General features: G+C 47.3%; 1 protein-coding gene across 1 annotated transcript; it reads right to left on the bottom strand.

Moving 5' to 3' along the window:
- Positions 1-496: 496 nt before the first annotated feature.
- On the bottom strand, positions 497-24316 carry GTF3C2 (general transcription factor IIIC subunit 2). Its single transcript, XM_059188771.1, has 19 exons — positions 24024-24316; positions 14505-14775; positions 14020-14341; positions 13153-13438; positions 10633-10727; positions 10155-10232; positions 9936-10034; positions 8394-8621; positions 8103-8214; positions 7809-7917; positions 6711-6736; positions 6407-6536; positions 3786-3930; positions 3519-3680; positions 3236-3323; positions 2691-2819; positions 2091-2243; positions 1845-1952; positions 497-1546 (listed from the first exon to the last, which is right to left on the bottom strand). Exons 2-19 carry the CDS (start codon positions 14749-14751, stop codon positions 1328-1330), a joined length of 2736 nt encoding a protein of 911 aa, XP_059044754.1. The 5' UTR covers positions 14752-14775; positions 24024-24316; the 3' UTR covers positions 497-1327.
- Between the last annotated feature and the right edge of the window lie 148 nt (positions 24317-24464).

Genomic DNA, 24464 nt, shown 5'->3' with positions numbered 1-24464 from the left:
CTGTTTCCTCTTCTGTACAGGAAGGAAACTGAACTGCTTGATACCTTTCTTCTTGAGATACAATAAATTCCCTACACCCAAGAGGCAGAAAGCTGTTCCCAGGTATCTGGCCAACCAGACTACAGTGCCAGTGGGTTTTGTTCCAGGTAGGCACTAAATTAATCTCCACTCCCTTGGTTGGAGCTGGCTGCGTATTTTTCTCGCTTTCCTGAGGTCATCTCACTACTTCCCCCAAGCTTGACTGTACTCCCATACACTATGGTTTGCCTGTTTCTCATTGCTGGGGTCTGTCTTTGGTTCAGAGGCAGTATTGCGGTCCCTATGAGTCTGCAGTATCCCCCAAGAGAACTGTAATAAGAGGAGATAAAACAATACATTACTTGGGTTTTAAACACCTCCTATATAGAGATTTGAAATAAAGTAGCTAGACATGTTTAATAAGCCAACAGTGTGACAGTATCATAAAGGACCAAAAATCATGACGTGTAAAGAATGGTTAAAGTAACTGAAGATATTTAATCTAGAGAAGAAAAGACTTGGGAAACACATGATAGCTATTTTTAAATATACGTAAAAGGGCAATCACAGGGGAAAATGACTAGATTTCCTAATACCCATGGTGAAATTATATAGAAGTATACTCTTTGACTTGATATAAAGGAAGGTTTTTTAAAACATGACTGCCTAGGAGTGTTCAAGTAGGGTCAGATGACCAGTGATTGGGAATATCTCATAAGCAGGAGCAAGTAAGATCTGAGCCACTGTTCTACTGGCAGGGTGTTTGTGGTGTTCCTCAGTTAAAGAAGTACTATAAGCAGCTTCGGTCCAATAAATTACTGTCACCCCTCCTGGGCCTGTGTGTTGGTTATTCTCAACAGGAAGTTGAGAAGACAACAATACTAGACCCTAGAATACAGTCACACAGGAGCCTTCATGTGGATACCCTTTGCAGTTCTCCAAACACCCACTCGCGCGTGGTCTCAAAAACACCCAGTACCTTTACTTAGCTTTACCCACTTCACAACATGCTCAATATGAGCAATTTGACTTCCAAGCCTAGGTCAGGCCTGAGTATTACTCATGAGCCATAGTTTTAGGCTGAGGAGCCTTGAGAGTCTGTGGAGGGATAGCCCCCCTGCCCGCAGGGGGCTGTGATGACAGAAGTCTGTGGAAGGAGAGGTATCTAAGGAGTCCTGGCAAGGCAGGTCTAAAGGTCCAGGTCTGGCAGCATCACTATCCATGAAGCCCCCAGTTCCTATGGCTCTGTGCATGGGGGGGCCGTGTGTTCCTGGCAGACTTCATTCCAAAGGCCCTGTGTGGACCACGACTAGGGACCGGGCAGAAGGCGGTGGCTGGTTGGAGGGAAGCCAGGCCCTTTAATTGGGGAGGACGGCTGGAACATAGCACTGAAGTGGGCTCGACTTTCAAGCTGCATACGGTGGCCCAGTGGTGAGGTGAGTGCACGGACAAAATGGATCCGAACCAGCCCGGACTGTCCCCCAGATACCAGCCATCCATAGGAGTCCAGGTTTGGGCTAAAGCGGACCTGGGAAGAGAAGAGCAAACAAGAGAGCTGTTCGCAGCTGGTGCTTTAGGGTGAGTCCTAGCTGTAAAGGGAGTGGGGGGGGAGTAGAGGGATGGGGTGACAATCTGAAAGGACAGGACCATGATGGAGTGAGAGAGGTAGGAAGGAGTTGGTCTGTCACACTCTGGAAGATGAGGTTGCCAGAGCTGTATCCTTCCTTCCCTCTGCACCTTTTCATCCCCATGTCCTTGATCTTTAGGTCCAGAGTTGGGAGGAAATGAGTGTGAAGATGGGTGAAGAGATGAGACAAGGTTTTTACCTTGTGAATCGCCTCCAGCTGCAGCCTGTCCAGGCAGAGCTGCGAATGCCCCTCTCCTTCCTGCATGCGCAGCATCGGCTCCCTGTGGAGCAGATCGTGGAAGGAACCCTGGGGAAGAGAAAGCCAGCAGCTTCTTAGTCTTGCATCTTTGCACTGTGGCTCCTTACAATGCCCTCCTGTACCAGGACTAAAGTTTTCTACTTTTTTAAAAAAAACTGTACACCCATTCTCCTGGCCTCAATTTACCAAATCTGTATCTTGAAAGAGCAAGTAGTGATGGTTGACAGTTTCAGCATAAGTCCGAGCTTTGGGAGGGTTGGGGGCCTCAGCTGAAGCTGAAGAATGGTCTCGGCCTTCACGGCTGTCCTGATATGGCATCAGATCTGCTTTATATATAGGCTAGAAAGGAGACCATGAGATTAGGTCCTAGAATACTGGAGACAGAATAAAAGAGACAATTGATGGGGCGCCTGGGTGGCTCAGTCGGTTAAGCGTCCGACTCTTGATCTCAGCTCAGGTCTTGATCTCAGGGTCGTGAGTTCAAGCCCTGCGTTGGGCTCCACGCTGGGCGTGGAGCCTACTTAAAAAAAAAGAGAGAGAGAGAGAAAATTGGTTTTGGGCAGGAAAGACTTAAAGATGGAAGAAGGCAGTATGTTTAAACACATGCACAGATGCACTAGGGTTGGGAAGATTCTGTACAACTCTGTACTAAGACTTCCCGGGACAGTAACAGGTCTGGGAGACCTCATCCATATTTGTATCTTACTACTTTACAGTTCTAATTTAGGAGGTCATGTGGATTAGGACCTAACAGATGGTGCTACCATTAAATAGTCATATACGTACGAATCTTCGCTCTACAGGTCGCTTGACATTTATTGGGTTCAGTGCCATATCAGGCAATATGGCCGCAATGAGCTCCCCGGATATATCTCCTGCGGCTATTGTCCCAAGCCAGTCGGATCCTGAAAGACTCTAGTAAGAGACAGATTTCTTTCATTCATTCATGCACTCGTATTGTTTCAGTTCTGTGAACTGGAAACGACAGCACAGTCTGAAGCAGAAGACACACCCACAGAAACAGAAATGAGTTTATCGGGTGAGGGGCTGGGGTAACGGGGTGAAGGACATTAAGGAGGGCACATGATGTAATGAGCACTGGGTGTTACAGAAGACTCATGAGTCACTGACCTCTACCTCTGAAACTAGTAATACACTATATGCGAATTAACTGAACTTAAACTTTTTAAAAAAGTTTATGATAACTTTTATCTCTCATGATACAGTTACCATACATCTGTCTTCTTCTATCCAAAACTACTGCCTCTTCCTGATCTCCAGTAGCTGAGTAAAGGAATCGTTTTCCTGTGAAAATGAAGAGAGGGGCTCACCCAGACAGTGCCTTTTCGAGGAGCAGTGAAATAGGCCTTGAAACCAAGGTAACCAGCATCAATATAATGAATCCCACAGAGTCCATAACTGTAAGAGGAAGACAAAATAAAACTTTCCTTTTTCCAAGATTGCATTCATTTCCCTTCCCTAATTCCTTCCAGAATTCAGATTACCTCAGTGAAACAACTCTCAACCCTCCTCTCCCCACAACAATCTGGCACACTTTGCACCCAACCCTTAGGGCCTGTCCCTAGAGCTCCTCCTATCTGCATCCTGCCGTACGAGGCATAGCAGTTGTCCTGAGCCACAGTGACACCATTGTAGGGGAGCAGCCAGGCCAGCTCTGTACTCAAGAAGCGCTTGATAGAGTTTATGGGTTCATAAGGTCGTCGAAGGTCCCAGAATTTGATTTTGCGGTCACTCCCCGCAGAGACAAGGAAATGACTGTGGAAAGAGGGAAGAAGAGAGAGAAGATAAAATCTGAGCAAGTCTGGGAGCACCAGACTTCCCGGGCTTCACCTCCCGCCCCACAGCTCTCCTGTCCTGTACCTGTTAGCTTTGCACCACTGAAGGGTACGCACAGCCTGGTCATGGGCTAGGAAACACTGAAAGGGGTAGAGCTTCAAGGAGCCGTCAGAGAGCCGTATCCGCTGCAGGGGTGAGTTAGTGGGAAGGTTCCAGAAAACCACCATGCCTGAGATAGGGAAAGAAGGTGTAGGTATTAAAGGCAAGTTCTCTCTTCTTTTGCTCTAATGTCTTTGTCTGGGCTCCTAGGACCTCTGGCTTTTACCCTCAGCTGTGACCCCCTTATGAAAGGACATAGGGATCGTGAGCAGCCAGCCCACATTCCCTCGGTGGTATTTCAGCTCCGACTCTCATCAACAAAAAAGAGCTCAGTCCAGGGCTTGTGGTTGAAAGACAGACTAAGTACACCCAAGAGCCTCTATTCTCTACTAAATACAAAGGGGTTTTTAAAAAAAGCATAAACCCTCTAGGACAAAGGTTGACTAGCTACAGCCCTTGGGCCAAATACAGCCTGCTGCCTGATTTGGTAAATAAAGTCTGACTGGGAAAAGTAACACCCATTCGTTTATGTAATGTATGGCTGCCTTCATTTCTCAATGGCAGAGTTGAGTAGTTCTAACAATGGTCAAACAGCCCACAAGCCATAAAATATCCACTATCTGGACCTTTAGAGAAACGTCTGCCAACTCTGCTCTAAGACAAAGAGAACCGGCAAGGAGCCAAAAGCAACAAGATGTAGAGAAACAGGGGTGCCTCAGTGGCTCAGTGGGTTAAATCCTCTGCCTTCGGCTGGGGTCATGGTCCCAGGGTCCTGGGATCGAGCCCCACATCGGGCTCTCTGCGCGGTGGGGAGCCTGCTTCCCACCGCCTCTCTGCCTGCTTGTGATCTCTGTCTGTCAAATAAACAAAATATTTTTTAAAAAAAGATGTAGAGAAGCAGAAAACAAATGAACAAACAGAGACTAACTCTGCCGACCCCAAACAAGCTGCCCCGTGACAAAGGCTGGCAGAGGAGGAGGGAGTCAACGGTGTAACTCCAATAAAAGACAAATTAAAGAACAGTAAGATTTTTTTAAAAAGATTTTATTTATTTATTTGAGAGAGAGAGAGAAAGAGAGAGCATGAGTTGGGGGGAGAAGGAGAAGCAGACTCCCCGCTGAGCAGGGAGCCCTACATGGGGCTCGATCCCAGGACCCTGAGATCATGACCTAGGCCAAAGGCAAATGCTTAACCAACTGAGCCACCCAGGTGCCCCAAGAGTAAGAATTTAATAAACAATAGCTGGGGAAACTATTTGTAGCTAAAACTCAGAAATGAAGCACCCATGAACCTTTCTTGGAAGAGCTTACTGGCGGCGAACTCCAGCTGAGCCAAATCAGTCATGGAGCAACAAGGGCGGACGGAGAGGGGCGGACCGGTGGAAGCGCATGATCATTTTAAGGCAGAATTGTAACTCCGGGAATTAAGACAACAAAACAACACCAAGAATGATGTACCCTGATGACGTAAGAATCACCACACCAAAAGAAGCACACCATAAAAGAGAGGGACCCTTAGAAGTGTGAGAGTGCTCATTTCCTGACCTCCTGAGGGGAGACTACTGGTGAGGTCTAACCATGAAATTGTCACCTGTGGAGTCCAACTACCAGAATGCTCTTACCTATGATCCTTTTCTCTCCCCGTTTAAGCCTTAAGAGTATCTTTAAGGAACTAATGTCTCTGTGGTGAAGGAACATTTATGGGGAGCGTACCCCATCTCTCAGTTTCAACTCAGTCTTTTTCTTTAAAAAAATTAAAGTGTAATTAAATTTCATGTATTTTCATTTAAAATAGCTTATGTAGGGGCACCTGGCTGGCTCAGTCAGTGAGGCATAGGACCCTTAACCGTGGGGTTGAGAGTTGAAGCCCCACGTTGGCTGTGATTACGTAAAAATAAAATCTTTAATATAGCTTATATAGTATGATCCCATCACTACAGAATTCTCTCTCTTGCCATCTGATTTTTTATCTTACACATGCATAGAGAACTCCATGAAATGATGTTCTTTTTTTTTTTTAAGATTTTATTTAAGAGAGAGCACAAGTGAGGGAGAGCATGAGCTAGGGATGGGGGACAGAGGGTGAGGAAGAAGCAGACTCCCCACTGAGCGGGGAGCCCGACGTGGGGCTTGATCCCAGGACCTCCAGATCATGACTGAGCCAAAGGCAGACACTTAACTGACTGAGCCACCCACGTGCCCCTGTTCATTTGTTCTTCTTCTTTTTTTTTTTTTAAAAGACTTTATTTATTTGACAGACACAGCGAGAGAGGGAACACAAGTAGGGGGGTGGGAGAGGGAGAAACAGGCTTCCCACTGAGCAGAGAGCATGATGCAGGGCTCGATCCCAGGACCCTGGGATCATGACCTGAGCTGAAGGCAGACACCCAACGACTGAGCCACCCAGGCACCCCTGTTCATTTTTCTTAATTATATTTTTCTGGGTATTAAAATTCTAGTGACTTTTTTCTTTCTTCTTTGTATTTTTTTACATTGCTTAACCATAATGCCCAGCATTGAACCAAAAAGGAAACCGCCACCAAAAAACAAGCATATATAAAGTTTAAAGAGCAATAGCCCCTTATGCTCTGCTTTGTTTTTTTTTACCATTATAGTAGCCAGCAGCCAGGTGGTGGTGGGGCCGGGTGGGCATCCAGGCCAGGCTAAGGCACTGACCACACTCAGAGGGGTCCGAAGCCTGCATAGACCCCACCTGGAGGGTTGCCACACATTGTACCTACAAGGACAGAAGAGCCGGGACCAGACTTAGGGATACTTACCATTTGCAACAAAGTCTAAAATCAGTGTTTAATCCCGTCCGGGGTAGAGGCAGAAGGAGACTCACTGTGGAACCAGAAAGGGAGGCTCAAGAAGATGGAGCCTTGGCTAAGGTAGCAGGTTCCTCACTCACCTTATAGATGGCAGGCTTCATTGCATCTGCGAGGGAAGAAGAGCGGTAACTGATGCTCTGGGAATAGAGGACTGACGTCCTTACCTGCCTTGCTCTGAGATCAGCACCCCTGATCTGAGAATGACCTTCCCTGACAGCCACTCTGCAGCACACTGATCCATCGACCTCCACCCGCCCCCATCTCCCTTCCCCACTCTGTTGTGTGGGCGTGTGTCCTTCCCCCATCAGAATGGCAAATTGCTCCACTCTGCTCTGTCCCCACCCTCTCTCACCTCTTCCAGAACTTTGCTCATTTGGTTATCTTTCTTTCCTCCCATTCTGAATGATCCACTTTCTCTCTCCCTACTGGGTCATTCTCATATTGAGATGTAAACATGCACTGAATGAAACAAACACACAAACCAAACCCCTCCTTTACCCCATTCACCTCAAGCACCACCCTCCAACTATGAGTTCTTCACTGCCAATCTACTTGCAAGAATTGTTCACGCATCTGTCTTCATTTCCTCACTGCCTATTCCTTCCTCAGCCCGTTCCCCCACCAGACCACCAAATATGGGATTTCTCAGGGCTCAAGCCTGGTGCCCTCTTCTCTAAATATTCAGTACAGTTGAAAAGCAAATTTGACAAAGAGGAGGTGCCTTTTGCTAACCCCTTCCTCTTCCTGCTCATCTTCAGCTCTACATTCTCTCCATCTGTTCCCAACAGAGACCGGCGCTCATGTGTGCGAGGCAGTGAGGACAGGAGAGGTCAAGCACAGGATTCGGGGAAGGGGAAGAGTGTGGCAGGGGAGATCAGCCTTAGCAGCTCTTTACACAGCCAGTCAGCTGTGGCAGCAGGAGAGGAGAGCCTCAGAGCACAGAGTAGGGAAACGGGGGGAAAGGGGAATGGGCTGGAAGAGCCCAGTGATTAGAAGGCAGGAGACAGTACCCCTTGCAGGCTGCTAGAGAGAGCAAGTCTGAGGACAAGAGGTGTGAAGTCAGAGTGAGTGGGGTGCTGAGTGAGGCTTTGTCCAGAGGCTAGGCCGGGAGGACTTTCATGAGAGACCAGACAGGGCCTGCTATAGCACCACGACTCCCCGCCTGCTGTGCTACTCACCTGGGGGCTGCTGAGCCAGCAGGGCCTCTGGATGGGGGAGACTGAACAGCAGCACCTTCCCATCAGAGCAGGCAAGAGCCAAGAGGCCCAACCTGGGCAGGAGAGGAGCCTAGAGGGGGGAGACCAGATCTGTGCTAAGGCTTGCCGCCTCTCAGAAAACTTTTGAGGTTTTGGTCCCTGCAAATAACATGGATTTTCTGGGAAAACTCCATCCTCCGCTGTCAAACTGGGCTCATAGGGCTTCTCTGTTCTGCCTGTGAGTCCTAGGGTACCCTACAACCAACTGGGACGTACCTTCCGAGGGGTGCCTGGAAGTTCCCATGCTCCACTAGGGCAGAACTTGAGGTCCCAGATGCAGCCGTGGTCACAAGCAATCCCATAGACAAAGTGAGCCCTGTTGCCAGGACTGAGGAGAGAAAGCATAGGGGGAGAATGGGCAGGGAGAAGGGGCCTAGGGCCACCAGAGCCTGTGTTCCACCCCATGCCTAGCCCCAATCCAGGCCTCCCGACTCCTCCCCAGCTCTCCTGGTCAGGTTCTCTCCTCCTCAACCACCCTCCCATGGCAGCGTCCCAGCCCCACCTCACCAGCTTTCTGGCTGCAAGGTCCCAAGGCCCCAGACTTGGAGCAGCCCAGGACCCGAATGAAGCTGGCTCAGTGGGTGTGTCTCATTCATGTCAGGGCTGGAGAAAAGGGCCACATACTGCGAAGCTGCCGCCCCCTCTGGCACTGGACACCAGTCCAGAGCCCAGAGGGGTCCCCCTGTGAAGAAGGACACATCCCAGCGCTCCGGGTGTGCTGTGATCGAGCTAAATCTAGAGAAAAGTCAAAGATGGAAGGAAGAAAGGAATTAACAAAAGGTAAGGAGGACTTCTATAGGTGGTGGGTAAATTAACATCCAAACAATGGAATATTATCTGGCACTAAAAAGCAAGCTACCAAACCATGGAAAGGCATGGAGGAACCTTAAATGCATATCACTAAGTGAAAGCAGCCCACCTGAAGAGGCTATACACTGCATGATCCCAACTATGGGGCATTCTGGAAAAGGCATAACTATAGACACATCAAAAGATCCATGACAGGGGCACCTGCGTGGTTCAGTGAGTTAAAGCCTCTGCCTTCGGCTCGGGTCATGATCCCGGGGTCCTGGGATCGAGCCCCACATCGGGCTCTCTGCTCGGGGGGAGCCTGCTTCCTCCTCTCTCTCTGCCTGCCTCTCTGCCTACTTGTGATCTCTCTCTCTGTCAAATAAATAAATAAAATCTTAAAAAAAAAAAGATCCATGATAGCGACAGGTCAGAGGGGAGGGCAGGAGGAGTGGTTAGAGCACAGAGGATTTTTAAGGCAGTAAAACTACTCTGTATGACACCATAATGACGGGGACAGGTCATTACAAATCTGTCCAAACCCACAGAAAGTACAACACCGACAGCAACCCCTAATGTAACCCATGGACTCCAAGTGGTGACGGGTCAGTGCAGGCTCATCAGCTGTAACACATGCGCCCTCTAGTGGGGGAGGCTGGTAAGGGAGGGGAGGCGGCTGTGCATGAAGAAGGGGGATGGGGGACAGGGGACATGGGCGATCTCTGCACCATCCTCTCAGTTTTGCTGTGAATCTAAAACTGCTCCGAAAAAATTAAGTCTTAAAAAAAAAGAAAAGGTAATGAGGACAGAATGGGAGCTCCAGCTGGCGCAGGTATGAACTGGCTTAGGCAAGGGCCAGAGTCTCAAGAAAGGTCTACAGGTGAGAACAGTGCTTGGCCACCATCTGTACTTTCCTTTTTTCCTTCCAAAGCCTGTCCAGTTCTAGTTCCCCTTCAAAGATAATGGGCTGTGCGTTCTGGCTTACCACAGCGTTCTCCCCAGGGCCGGTCTGTCTGGGTCTCTCTGCGTAGATGTGACCTGTAAACTGGCCCTCCATCCCCCTCGCTCCCCTCAGTCTGGCCAGCAGTGACGAGCACTGCAGATCAGGGCGGGCTGACCAGATCCAGCCAGATCCAACTCCTCCCTTGGAACCCCCTGGAATAGCATCAGGGGAAAAACAGGGCCAATCTGTCATCCCTCTCCATATTCCTTTTTCCTGCTTCTATCCCCTAGAATCACAGAGAGACACGCAATCTTCACCTGTTTATTCGGTAGAGTGTGCCGTCCTCTGGAAGTCCTTCACGCTGGACAGAAAACAGTGGAGACTTCTCCTCCTGGGGCAGGTAGGGAGCTGCCTCACTGGGGGCAGGGAGGGAACAGCGTGAGTTTGGAAGTTTCACCCACCCCAGGATTCCCTGCTACCCTCCTGTCTCCAGGGATGTCACCCCCTCCCAGCTTCAGAATGTCTCTTTAACTTACAGCTCAGATAGTAAGTGCCACTTCCAGGCCAGCGGAATCCATTCTGCAAACTCCCAGTATGAATGCTTCTGTTCTCGGCTGGAGGAACAGAAGCAGCATCAATGGAGGAGGAGAGAAATACTAGAGCAGCGCTGTCCAGTAAACCTTTCTACAATGATGGAAGTGATCCAACATCTGTGCTGACAGAGACACCAGCCACTAGCCGCAAGTAGCTACTGGGCACTTGAAAGGTGGCTAGTGCAACTGAGAAACTGGACCTTTAATTTTAATTATGTGTAGATCACATTTAAATAGCCGTGCACAGCTAGTGACTACTACATTGGACAGCACTGCTCTGGAGCTCTTTGCCTTTGGAGCAGTGCCTTTTAGTTACGAATGTCTTCAGTGTCCTGCCCTGTGAGTGCCTTCCCTCTTTCCCTTGGCCCCACTTCTAGACGCCTCCACCACCCTCTCATCCCCAGCCTCCGTCAAGTCTCACAGGTCCTTGGTGAGATGGAAGCACTTCCAAACAGGGGCCATGATGTGATTTGGTAAGCCATTGGGAGCCATTCCCCGGCAGTGTGGCTTCTGCTTCTGAGGAGCATATGGGAAAAAAGAATTTTATAGATTAGAGAAAGTCCCCAGAAGGCAGCTTTTCCCGCTTTTACTTTTCTTGGCACTGCTTCCTCTCTAGCCTGACTTATCAGCAACTTAAAAGACTGATGTCTCCGCCATTACAGTGACTTCTCCACCTTCTGCTCCCGCTCCTCCATCAAAACTGCAAAGCCTGTTACGTATTTTCTATTCACCCTCCTCGGTGTTTCCATGGCATGTGGTTCAGAGGACTCCCATTTGCTTCCTGAAACCCCTGCCCCATAGGATAGCGTCTCCTTAGTCTTCCTGCCTCCCCGATATTCCCCCACAGGCACTCCCCTCCTCCAACAGGTTTGTGTGATGAAGGTATTTCCCAGAGTCTGTCTTCTCGACCCTCTATACATATACTTTGGGGACTCTCATCCCATGCCCATGGCTTTGACTACCATCATTAGGCCTGACATCTTAGTAAATGTAAACTTTACCCAGTTCAGCTTTTCTACATTCTAGACTTTTACAGTGTGGTGCCAACCCATGTTATAGAGCCTAAGGCAAAAGGAAAATCAGTAAATACAGTTCCTGTCTTTATTTAAAACTTTGGTATTTTGTTCATCATAAATTTGTTGCATTACTTTTTAAAAGATTTTATTTCTATAAATATACTATAAAAATAAAGTGCATGAGGGGCACCTGGGTGACTCAGTGGGTTAAGCCTCATGCTCAAGTCATGATCCCGGGGTCCTGGGATCAAGCCCCGCATCGGGCTCTCTGCTCGGCAGGGAGCCTGCTTCCCCCCTCTCTCTGCCTGCCTCTCTGCCTAATTGTGATCCCTATCTGTTAAATAAATAAACACAATCTTAAAAAAATATAAAGTGCATGAGACAAAGAACACGAGCGGAGGGAGGGAAAAGGGAAACGGAGAAGCAGATTCCCCACTGAGTAGTAAGCCCAACAAGAGCTCCATCCTAGGACCCAGGATCATGACCCAAGTTCAATGCAGATGCTTAACTGACAGAGCCAACCAGGGGCCCTGCATTACTTTTATTTGTTAAAATGATTTAACAAATTATTTTGTAAAAATTTGTTGCATCAAAATATTTATCTTGATTTCTGAGGGGTTGGGTGCTCCCTTAAATGTTGTACTTGAAACAAGGAAGGCACTGGTCTCATGCACATGACTGGCAACCAGACATCTCCAGTAGAACGGCTCAGGGCAGCACACACATGCACCTCCAACTCAGTGTGTCAGAAAATGAGCCCATCACCTTCCCTGCTCACCCTCACTCTTCCCCCGCTTCCACCATCCCTCTGTCCCAAAGTCCGGCACTTAAGAGCAACATCTAGACTAGAAACTCCTACTCCTTTCTTTTCAGAAACTGCCAAGTGCCGCTAATACTCTTAAATGTCTCTTGCACCTATCCCCCACCTTTGCTTGCTTTGCAGCCTGATCCAGGCGCTATTTCTACGTGGACAACCGAAGCTGTCTTCTGATGTCCGCTGCAGGCTGACCTACCGTCCTAACTGATCACGTTATTTTTCTACTTAAAAACTTCTGATGCTCAGAGTTTCTATGATAATGAAAACGTTTTGGAAATGGGTAACAGTGATGGCTGCACAACACCAGGAATGGGCTAATGCCACTCAGTTGTACTTTTTTTGGGGTGGGGGGAGCAGTGGGAGAGGGGAGAGAATCTCAAGCAGGCTCCGTGCCTAGCACAGAGCCTGACACGGGGCTCCATCTCACGACCCTGAGCCCAAATCAGGAGTTGGATGCTTAATGGACTGAGCCACCCAGATGCCCCAAAAATAATTTACATGTTTAAGTGGCAAATTTTATGTTATGTATATTTTACCACAATTCAACAAACACACACCTGTGTTAGCTCCTGCAAGTCTTTGTCCTTCCATCGTCTCAAGTTCGATCCCCCCACTGCCTCCCCACTGCCCCCAGCCTTCTGCTGGTCCCGCAGGGCACTGCTATACCTTTGGGAACTTGCTAAGAGCTCTCAACAGCTCTGCCTGCTCTGATGCCCTGTCCCAGGAATTCCCAGGGAAACCAATCTCTCCTATTTGCCTTTTAAGACCTAGCCTAGCCCTGTTCACTGCTCTGTGGAGCCCCAGCAGTTCACTGCCTCCTTGACACACCAGAAGCCTCTGGTTCCCTCCCGGTTAAGCCCTCCTCCCACGGTGGACTCCACCAGGCAGGAGGCTGTCTTAGTCACATGTGTCCCCTAGTGCTGTGCAGGTGCCCGTATCTGAAGGGGTGACATCATGCGCTTGCCCCCAAGCCCCTGCCTGCTCAACATTTCCTCCTTTACTTATTCTGGCCATCAGTTACTAGGCCAAAGCTTTCCACTGGGGCACCCTGCAGACCTTCCTAACAACCCCCCTGTCTCCCCATTCACTTCTTGTTCATTCAGCTTACCCCTGACGTGGATCCTCGCGGGGTGCTTTGAGGCACCACAGGCTCAGGTTCAGAGGAGCTCTCGCTTGGGGCCTCGCTCTCCTCTCCATCTTCAGCCTCAACCTGGAGAACAAAGTCTTCGTCCCGCGCAGTGTCATCCTCTTGTTCTCCACCTTGACAGGCTGTCTGCTGCCGGTTTTTCTTCGGTTTGGCGGGGCTGCTCACCTTGGGGCTCTCAGGACAGGACACTGGAGCAGGCAGGGCCGTTGAGAGCTCTTCCGCCAATTCCTGAAGGTACAGAAGTGCCCTGCAGAACAGGGCGGGGTCAGAGCCATACTCACACTTAATTGAGAGCCCACTTTTCCAGACACTTGGCCGATTATCTCAGTGGACCTGCCCAGTGACCCTGGGAAGCAGCTATTCGTTTCCCCTCCCCCCCCTTTGATAAAGAACCAGAAATCTAGGGAAGTTAAGGGACTTGGCCAAGAGAGGACTCAGATCACGTATATGGAATCTGAATCCAGGTCTGGCAACTCCAAGTCCAAGGCACTTGCACTCTACCGCAGTCAGAGATCAGTGAGAGCCCAGAGAAGAATGGAAGGGCACAGAGACTGATAGATACTGGGCAGGGAAAATTACAACGAAGGCCTGGAGGAAACTGGAGAACGTGACAGGATACAAGGCAGGGAAAACCAACTCCTAGACAAACTCAGCAACAGATAAAAAATTGTTATGGTAAGAGCTAGAAGATGGCTCAAGTCCCCAGAACCCAGATGCTACCCCCACTTACCTGACAACTCGTCACAGCCTCTCAGCTCTCCAACACCTGCCCCCACCAACCCTTCACCCCGACCGCCCTCCACCCAAGCTGTGCCCCACAATCCTTACACTTGGGCAGCCCTTCGGCGGGGTCGTTCCCCAGGAGGGGTCTCAAAGTCCTCAGGGGGCCTCTTTGGAGGTGGAGACTCTGGCTGATCTAGGTCTTTGGACAACTTCAGCAGTAGCAGCTCTGCCTTGGACCTTCGACCTCGTTTCTTAGGCATGGGGGTGGATAGAGGGTTGGATTGATCTAAGAGACCAGGAACCAGAGGGGCTGATGGAGGATTAGGCTGTTGGGGCCTTTTGGGGCCTTTCCGTGTGCTACCACCTCTCTTCCGGCCAGGCTTTGAGGCCCTAGGCTTTGAGACCTTTGACATCTCTGAAGAAAGATCTGTAGAGAAGAATATGGGTCTGTGAGATGGGACCAGAGCTCAAACCTCTTTGGAATAGATTACACCATACCCAGGTTGGTAGGATCCTGTGAGCTCACCCTGCTCTCTTTCATCTTAAGCTAAGCACGGGGAGATAAGAAGAGGAGAGGACAAGGTACATACCTTGCTGTTCAAGTCTGGAGAGGCTTTCTTGCTCTGCAGGGAGCCTCCTCTCCCCAAGAGAGTCCTCAAATCCAGGCAAAGGCGCAGGCAAAGACATCTCTCTGGAAGCCTCAGCACTAGTTGTTTCGGAAGAGGCCTTGACATCAAGCTGATTTAGCACCTCTTGTCCAGGAGAGTCTACCACAGTCATGCTCCCCACGGGGCCGGCCTCCCCCAGGGCAACACAGCCGACCCCGCAGGTATCCATCAGCACCCCCTACAATGGCTGCCCCTGCAGAGACATACACATGAGTAGAAGGCAAAAGCTATTTGCACTGGCTCCGATTTTTCCTCCTTTCCTGTCTTTTCTCCTCCTGCCCCACCCACTGTCCACCCCCCCAGCCAGAAACCCAAGCTCCCTGATCACTCATTCATTTAACAATTACTAAGCATCTTCTATCCGTTCTAGGAACTGGTCAATATGACAATAAGCAAGATAGACAAGGTCCCTGCCCTCATGGAACTTACACACTAATGGAGCTAGCACTGAACAGACAGTAAGGAAGCTACCATTTGGGGCGCCTTGGTGGCTCAGTGGGTCAAAGCCTCTGCCTTTGGCTCAGGTCATGATCTCAGGGTCCTGGGATTGAGCCCCACATCAGGCTCCCTGCTCGGCAGGGAGCCTGTTCCCCCCCCACCCCCCGCTGTCTACCTCTCTGCCTAACTTGTGATCTTTGTCAAATAAATAAATAAAATCTTAAAAAAAAAAAAGCTACCATTTATTTATTAAATGCTTACTATGTGCCAAGCACTGTATTTTTCAGCCAGTTTATTTATTTATTTTTAAAAGATTTAACTTATTTATTTGACAGAGGGAGAGACAGAGAGAGAGGGAACACAAGCAGGGGGAGTGGGAGAGGGAGAAGTGGGCTTTCTGCTGAGCAGGGAGCCCGATCCGATATGGGGCTCGATCCCAGGACCCTGGGATCATGACCTGAGCCGAAGGCAGACACTTAACCAACTGAGCCACCCAGATGCCCCTTTTTCACCCAGTTTAATTTAAAGCTCTGAAGTTTTTTCATAAGGATAATGCAGTGAATGAATAATTATTCAATTTCTTTCCCTAAAGCCCAATGAAATGAGTCACCTCCTTCCCCTTAAAAAATAAAAACAAAAGAGTGAAAAAAATCTTCCTAAACTCCCTAAACCTCCTAGGAACAGACTACAAAGAATAACTACCAAGGGGTGTCTGGCTGATGGGCACCGGGGAGGGTATGTGTTGAAGTGAGCTCTGTGTGTTGTGTAAGACTGATGAATCACGGACCTGTACCCCTGAAACAAATAATACATTACATGGTAATAATAAGTAAATAAGTAAAAGAATAGCTGCTGATAGATACATAAAATTTAGACCAAACTGAAGGAGGATGCCTAGAGCTAACATCCACCTTTGTGAATACTAGTCAAGAAATAGATTTATATAACAATAAGTAAAAGTTCTTCAGCACTCTGTCATTAATCTTTTACCTGAAGAGGGGCGGCAGATGGCTATGAGATAATTACGGAACATCCTACCACATTAAAAGATCTTTCCCACATTGAAGAATGGATTAAAAAACTGTTAAAAAGAGACAGACAGACAGAGAGAGATGACTCACATATGCACCAGAGCAGGGGAGGGACAGAAGGAGAGGCAGAGTCTCAAGCAGACTCCCGCTGATCGCAGAGCCTGATCCCAGGACCCTGAGCTCATGACCTCAGTCAAAACCATGAGTCAGTCGCTTAACTGACTGAGTCACCCAAGCGCCCCTCTTCATTTTTTCCCCCCAAACCCAGAAAATCACTTGTGCAATCATGGCAAAAGTAAACTGACAAGAGATAAACAAAACACTACACCCCAGACCAAAAAAGCTGAGCAACACAGAACTGCAAGGTTTTTGGCCAGAATAACCTGCCAATGACAGAGAAGGAGAAATAGCTCAAATCACAGAAAGGAAGCCCCATGGGTCTGTATATGCCTTAAAGGATGTTCAACAGAGGGGTGCCTGGGTGGCTCAGTGATTAAACGTCTGCCTTTGGCTCAGGTCATGATCCCAGGGTCCTGGGATTGAGCGCTGCATCAGGCTCCCTGCTCAGCAGGAAGCCTGTTTCTCCTTTTTCCACTCCCCCTGCTTGTGTTCCCTCTCTCGCTGTGTCTCTTCCTGTCAAATAAATAAATAAAATCTTAAAAAAAAAAATGTTTAATAGAACCAAAAGCAGTATACTACATTGATTCTAAAATGCCTAGCAGGCCACTGGAACCATAAGGAGTTGTTTTAAAGGCTACAGAGTAAGAAACTGAAAACAAAAGAAACACAAAAGAAAAAAATGTACAAGATGACTTAAGATATGACTATAACAATAACCAAAGATCGATTCATCCATTAAAAAAAAAAAGAATAAAGATTTGGATTTGGATTGATTTAAAAGCCAAACTATATGCTTTGAAAGAGATATCTAAAACAAAGGAACTCAAAGAGCTGGAAGTCAAAAGATATAAAAATATAGGACAGGGGTGCCTGGGTGGCTCAGTGGGTTAAGCCGCTGCCTTCGGCTCAGGTCATGATCTCAGAGTCCTGGGATCGAGTCCCGCATCGGGCTCTCTGCTCAGCAGAGAGCCTGCTTCCCTCTCTCTCTCTCTGCCTGCCTCTCCATCTACTTGTGATTTCTCTCTGTCAAATAAATAAATAAAATCTTTAAAAAAAAAAAAAATATATATATATATAGGACAAATGTAGGCACAAAGAAAACAGGAGTTTTGTTGGTAATAGCAAAGTTGAATTCAAGGGAAAAAGTATTAAAAGGGACAAAAAGGGAATACTTTATAATAAATAAAACTTCAACTTGTATAAAAGAGAAGTGTCATGCACTGTTAGACATCAAATGACTATCAAAACAAAGCAAAATCTTCAGGAAATACAAGAACTACTTCTTTTAAGCCCTGACAGATCAAAAGATAAGGACAGAAGAAGACATGAATGAAATGGTTATCTGACCCCTCTACTGGTCAAGGTTCAGCTGCATGGAACAGAATCCTCTCTAGCCAGTTCAGCTGGAGGGTACTACATAGTTCACATCAGTGGTTCCTAAAGCGTGGTCTGGGCAGCATCAGCAGCGCTGTCCCAGACCTCCTGAATCAGAAATTCTGGGATAGGGCCAGCACTTTTATCTTCACAAAGCCCTGCAAACTCTTGTGATGCACATGCAAGCTTGAGAACCACCTGCACAGGATCATTGGTGGTGGTGGTGGGGGGGGTTGTACAGTTTAGGAACAAGTGCTTGTCAAAATGGGAAGTCGCCTGGCAGCTGCCAGTTCAAGAACCACAGGACCTCCCCAATGCCACGATGAGGAGGCGGCACCTGTGAATCAAGAAGCCCCTGCCACAGCTAATGGCTCCATGAACTGACTCTGCACTGATCAGAAAGTGACCTGACTCCACAGGGAAAACCCTTCTCTGGCTCCCAGGTCCAGAATCATACCCTTGCCACAATCTGAACCAGAAAAATGTATGGCCTCCTGGCCTGCCTCTCCCCTGTCTAAACTCGGGTCCAAATTTGAGTTCTTCAAGAACATATGTGATTGGTGAGACCTAAATCATATTCAAAATCTTGGATGGAAAAAAATTCCAGGAATTGAAATTTCTAGCTTTCCAGGCTCTCCAGTAGAGGCTTCTCCTTCTGTCACATCCCACTGACCCCACAGTAGAAAGCGGGATCAGTGTCTTGTCAGTTCCTCTCCAATGCCACCGGAAGACTAGCAGTCCTCGTTAGCCTCTAAAAACTGTTCCTTTGAAGCTCCCTAACATTCAGCTAAACCACTGCTACTCACTCGCCGTAATATATGGACCTTGTTGTCTCAAAAAAACCTTTAACCTCCTAAATCACAAAGCCATCCCACTATCTGATCGCAACCTTCCATTATTATAGCTAGACTGCTCAATTGCTATCAACGTATCTATTCTTCAACCATATCAAGCTGCCGTCATTGATCGCTCCAAGTTCCCATGTTGGCCACATCCTATCCAGCTTAGATTTCTTTATTTTAATCAGACTTTTGCCGATAGTACAAACTTCCTTTCTCGTCTTTTTGATCCACAGGACTGGCAAAATTTAAGCTCTGGATGAACCAATCATCCTTATACTCTACGTATATATCTAAGCTGCCAGCAGGCTAGCAATCACACTTTCTCTCGTCAGCCCCCACATTACCTCTCCCCCAACATCTGATCCCCTGGTTCTCAGCAGTTGATTTTACCTCTGATTTCCGAAATAAAACCCAAAGCCATTATGTGGGACATACTTCGATGTCTGATCAAGTAGTCTAACACGACCTGCATCTGAATCGCCTCATCTACTTTCTAAGCCAAACTTCCACTTGTGTTCTGACTCTATTCCCCCACTCCCTAAGGACACTGGAATTGGTTAGCCTTTTTTTTTGTTTTAAACTGGTTGTTTCCCAACTGCATTTAAATGTCTCTAATTCTCGGGCACCTGGGTGGCTCAGTTGGTTGAGCAACTTCGTTCGAACCAGGTCACGATCCTGGAGTCCCAGGATGGAGTCCCGCATCAGGCTCCCAGCTCCACAGGGAGTCTGTGCTTCTCCCTCTGACCTTCTCCCCTTTCATGCTCTCTCACTATCTCTCTCTCTCAAATAAATAAATGGAATTAAAATAAATAAATAAAAAAATAAATGTCTCTAATTCTCATCTTAACATACATACAACAATCCTTTAACCCATACCCACCCCCCACACTCCACAGTCAAACTTTTAAAGAGTTGTCGGCCCTTAGTGTTTTAATTACCCTGCTTCATTTTGACTAGGATATTGCCCTCCAACTCATCACTGAGGCTAAAGTCATCAAGAACTGCTGGGTCAACTTATGCAATGGACACCTCTCAGTCTCGTTTAACCTGATCTCTCAGCAGCACAGACACTACTGATGGTAACTTTCTTGGAACATTCTCTTGAGAGGCAGTTCAAGTGCAGCAAAGTTTCAAATTTTTACAAATTTTCCTCAATCTTTTACAGCTGTCTCACTCACACCTATTCAGCAACCTCTTTCTTTCTTTGCAAATGTACCTCTTTTTTCTTTCTGAAGCATTTAACTTAGTTTGCTTTCTTTCTCGGAATTGTTTTTATAAAACTTTTAGTTGACACAAAATACCTGTAAATACATGTAAGATGTAAAGAATAACAATGAAGGACCAATTTATCTGCCATGTTTCAACCACTTTTTTTTTTTTTTTTTTAGGATTTTATTTATTTATTTGACAGAGAGAGAGAGACAGGGAGAGAGGGAACACAAGCAGGGGGAGTGTGAGAGAGAGGAGCAAGCTTCCCGCTGAGCAGGGAGCCTGATGCGGGGCTCCATCCCAAGAGTCTGGGATCATGACCTGAGCCAAAGGCAGACACCCAACGACTGAGCCACCCAGGTGCCCCTCAACTTAGTTTTAATAGCAGTAATTCTTTCATACTCAAATTTCTTTAAAATTCAAACATATATCACAATTATATAAATATGGTAACAAATTAACTGACATTAAAAAATGTTGAGAACCATCACAATGATTCTTGGCAAGCATTCAACTTAGTCAGTGGGAACAGAATGACCAGGTCTATAGGAAAAAAGCCTATATATAGGCTTCAAGGATACAGTGTGCCATGGGCATCGGTCCCTACACTCTACAGAGGAATGTCAGTTAACACAGAACTAGTTAAACAGGTTATCACTTGAGAATTTCTAGGTATGCCTAAAAGATTTTCCACATCAGTACACACAAACACACATCATTCTTCTGGAGAACACTATCCAGTGTTTCACAGAATTATAGTTGTACTCATTTTACCACACCCTTGCCAATCTTCAATTTTTACCAATCTAATGCATGAAAGAATTCTTCCCTATTGTATTTATTTGCATTGTCCTGATAATGATTGAAGTTAGCAACTTCTTTTTATCTGTTGGATACACAGATATCCAACGAGATACACACACACACACACACACACACACGTGAATATATGTATAGATATCCATATATACATACACATATATACGCACATATATATACATATATGTATATGCTCCCCCCTGCTTATGCTTGCTCGCTCTAATGAATAAATCTTAAAAAAAATTAAAAAGCTACATTTAAGGTTCAAACTAGATTCAAACTAGATAAAGATTCAAACTAGATAAAGGAAGAAAATAAAATAGGATATATATATTTTTTAAGATTAAAAAAAATTTTTTTTTAATTTGACAGAGATCACAAGCAGGCAGAGAGGCAAGCAGAGAGAGAGGAGGAAGCAGGCTCCCTGCAGAGCAGAGAGCCCGATGCAAGGCTCGATCCCAGGACCCTGAGATCATGACCTGAGCTGAAGGCAGAGGCTTTAACCCACTGAGCCACCCAGGTGCCCCAAAATAGGATATGTTTATATTAGCAGGGTAGGAAATGGCCTTTTTAGGACAATAATATGGATACACACACACACACACACACACGCACATATTTTAAAGATTTGAGAGAGAGTGCATGCACACACAAGCACGAGGGAGAGACGGAGAGAGAATCTCAAGCAGACTTCTCACCCAGTAAGGAGCCCCACACGGGTTTAATCTCACGACATTCAGATCAGGAACCGAGCTGAAACCAAAAGTCAGTCACTTAACTGACTGTGCCACCCCCAGGCACCTGGAATATATCACAAACAAAATCTTTTAAAAAATTATTTAAAAAAAGATTCTATTTCTTTGTGTGAGAGAGAGCACAGCACGCGCATAGGTGTAAGCAGGAGGAGCAGCAGGCAGAGAAGCAGACTCCCAGCTGTGCCAGGAACCCAGTGTGGGACTAGATCCCAGGACCCTGGGATCATGACCTGAGCCAAAGGCAGATGTTTAACTGACTGAGCCACCCAGGGACCCATTTTTTTTTTTTTAATTTTATTTATTTCTTTGTCTCAGAGAGAGGACATCTATATTTTTTTTACAAATTGCCTATACATATAATTTGCCCATATCTCTACAGGACGAATCAATCTTTTTTTTTTTTTTTTTTTTTAAAGATTTTATTTATTTATTTGAGAGAGAGACAGTGAGAGAGAACATGAGCGAGGAGAAGGTCAGAGGGAGAAGCAGACTCCCCATGGAGCTGGGAGCCTGATGTGGGACTCGATCCCGGGACTCCAGGATCATGACCTGAGCCGAAGGCAGTCGTCCAACCAACTGAGCCACCCAGGCGCCCACGAATCAATCTTTTATTGATCTGTGGAGTTGTTATTTATGTTGCAAATACTTTGTTTCTGCTTTTTAAAGAAGATTTATTATTGGGGGGGAGGGGCAGAGAAAGAGGGGGAGAGAGAGAATCGCAAGCTGACTCTTCACTGAGCTTGGAGTCATACCTGGGGCTCCATCCATACCCTGAGACCATTACCTGAGCTGAAATCGAGAGTCAGGTGCTGAACTGACTGAGGCACCCAGGTGCCCCACTTTGTTTCTTCTTTTTAGAAAAAATAACTTTGTTTATAATGTTTCTTGTTAAACTTAAGTTATATTTTTCTGAGTTAAATTTCTCAGTCTTTTCCTTTATGAGTTGTTTTGCGTCTTAAAAAGGCCATTTCCTACCCTGCCAATATACACATATCCTATTTTATTTTCTTCTAATACTTCCTCTAGTTTGAATCTTAAATGTAGCTTTTTTTTTTTTTTAAAGATTTATTCATTAGAGAGAGCGAGCAAGCACAAGCAGGGGGAGCAGCAAGCAGAGGGAGAAACAGGCTCCCCACTGAGCAGGGAGGCCAACATGGGACTCGATTCCAAGATTCTGGGATTATGACCTGAGCCAAAGGCAGACGCTAAACTGACTGAGCCACCCGTGCCTTAAATGTAGCTCTTCAGTCCATGTGGAATTCTCTTATGATAAGAAACATGGGTATTTACTTATTTCATATCTATTTCACTTCAAAGTTTCATAAGAATCTTGCCTGATTCACTACTTAATCCAGAACCTGGTACATGGTAAGCGCAATAATTAAACTTTGTTGATTTAATGAATAACTCCTCAAGCTGCAAAAAATTCCTTTAAGGATTCACTCCTGTAGAAGACAGCAGCAGGGTACGGTAGTTAATTTCCATTTATGATTTCACAACACAAATTTTAAACACAAGTAAAGGAAGGGATATTTAATTGGTGCTACAGTTTATAGAAGTTTACATTTGCACCTCAACTTGTTTGGAATACTGCCTCAAGGGTGCCAGGATTTCCCCAGTCAAGGAAAATAACCAGTTAACACGGTTCCTGAAGTATGGAATTACTTTAAACACATTTGTCTAATACACTGTTTCCCAAAATGTTCCGATGGCGCAGCTGGTGGTATGCAAGACGATTTTAGAGATACAAAAATGTACGATTTTAACTGTGTTTATTTTAACTTGTATGAAAAACTAGCCCGTGGGGGCGTCTGGGTAGCCCAGCCTGTAAGCCTCCCACTCTTGATTTCTGTTCAGGTCGTGATCTCAGGGTCGTGAGACCGAGCTCTGGAATCCGGCTCCCCGCTGGGCTTGCTGCCAGCTTAAGATTCCCTTCTCTGGCGCCCCTCCCCCCCGACGCCCCTCCGCGCCCGCGCTCGCTCAAAAAAAACCCAAAAAACTCCACAATCCTTGAAACCCCACGGTTTCATATGTCTTGCTCAGACTGAGACTAAAGCACTTAAACTTGAAAAACAATTTAAAGAAAACTATTAAGAAAATATAGTGTATATTAGGTAAGACGGGATGGCAAAAAGTAACCAAGGAAGGGGAATGGCTGAAGTTTAACAATATGCCGCTAGATCGAAGAGGCTTCGCCAAACACACTACATCTCTCTAACAAAGTGAGTTACCACGGGTGGGGCCGAAGTCGCCTCCTCCGCCTTCCCCAGCGGACAGCCTACTTGCCGCGGGATAAAAGCACCAGAAGGGAAACATAACTGGCCCTTGGCTGCGCCAATGGGGTTGGAGCGCGCCGGGGACAACCCCGGGGTTAGAAGAGCCTCATGGAGGAAGAGGCTGGGACACAGCACGGTGAGACTAATCCGCTACCACTCTAGGAGTGATCGCCTGTCCTTCTTCAGTCATGGGTGTGGGGACAGCCTCCACCACTAGCCTGCGCTGAGAGCGAGCCCCGAGTTCCCTGAGGCTCAGAACTACTATAGCTTCGCTGAGTCCGACGGATGCAATGTAAGCAGCGCCGCGGCCGGGACACAGGATGCCGTGCTACCGCACCGCGTCGGGGAAGAAGGCCAGAGCCGTGATTAGCAGGGCTGAGGGATGTCCGGTTGCAATACAAAAAAGGAGGTGGGGTGTGTGTGAGTTTCTGTAGCAGCGCCAGGGCTGGAGGTCGCGATGCTATGCAGAGAAGGAACAGCGGAGTCGGGAGTTGGTTCCCAATATCTTAGTGCTATGGGAAAAGGAGGAGGAGGAGTAATCGTGGGGCCCCCGCACACCCAGTTGCGGTACACTTACCCTCACCAAAGTCCTTCCGGAAGTCCAAGTTCGAAGATGGCGCCGCCTGTCTGGTCGCGGTTTTATGACGAAATCTGGTAGCTACTCTTTATTGACCCCCTCCCCCCACCCCCCGGCCTCCAATGCACAAGGTAAACACGTGAGCTTGGTGGGGAGTTTATGCCCGAAGACGTTTTCTCAGACTATGTATTCCATAATGCAGTGCGGCGACAATCCCGCGCCCTTTCGGAGCGGGCGAGGCTCCCGGGCTTAAGCCGCGCGGGGGACGCTGCGTGGCCTTCTGGGAATTGCAGTGTCAAGAAAGGAAGATTGACGCCTGCGCGATGAGGGTCGTCGCGCCCCGCGGGTTCCCACGGGCCCTGTACGCGAGCCTCGAGCGTACTGCGCGCCCAGGCCTCGCCGCCGCTCCCGAGCGCTGAAGGCTGCCTAACGGTCAAGACT

The sequence above is a fragment of the Mustela lutreola genome, chromosome 9, assembly GCF_030435805.1.
Source record: "Mustela lutreola isolate mMusLut2 chromosome 9, mMusLut2.pri, whole genome shotgun sequence".
Taxonomy (NCBI): Eukaryota; Metazoa; Chordata; class Mammalia; order Carnivora; family Mustelidae; genus Mustela; species Mustela lutreola.
Note: the sequence above shows the minus strand (reverse complement) of the source record. Positions and strands in the feature narration are given on the sequence as shown.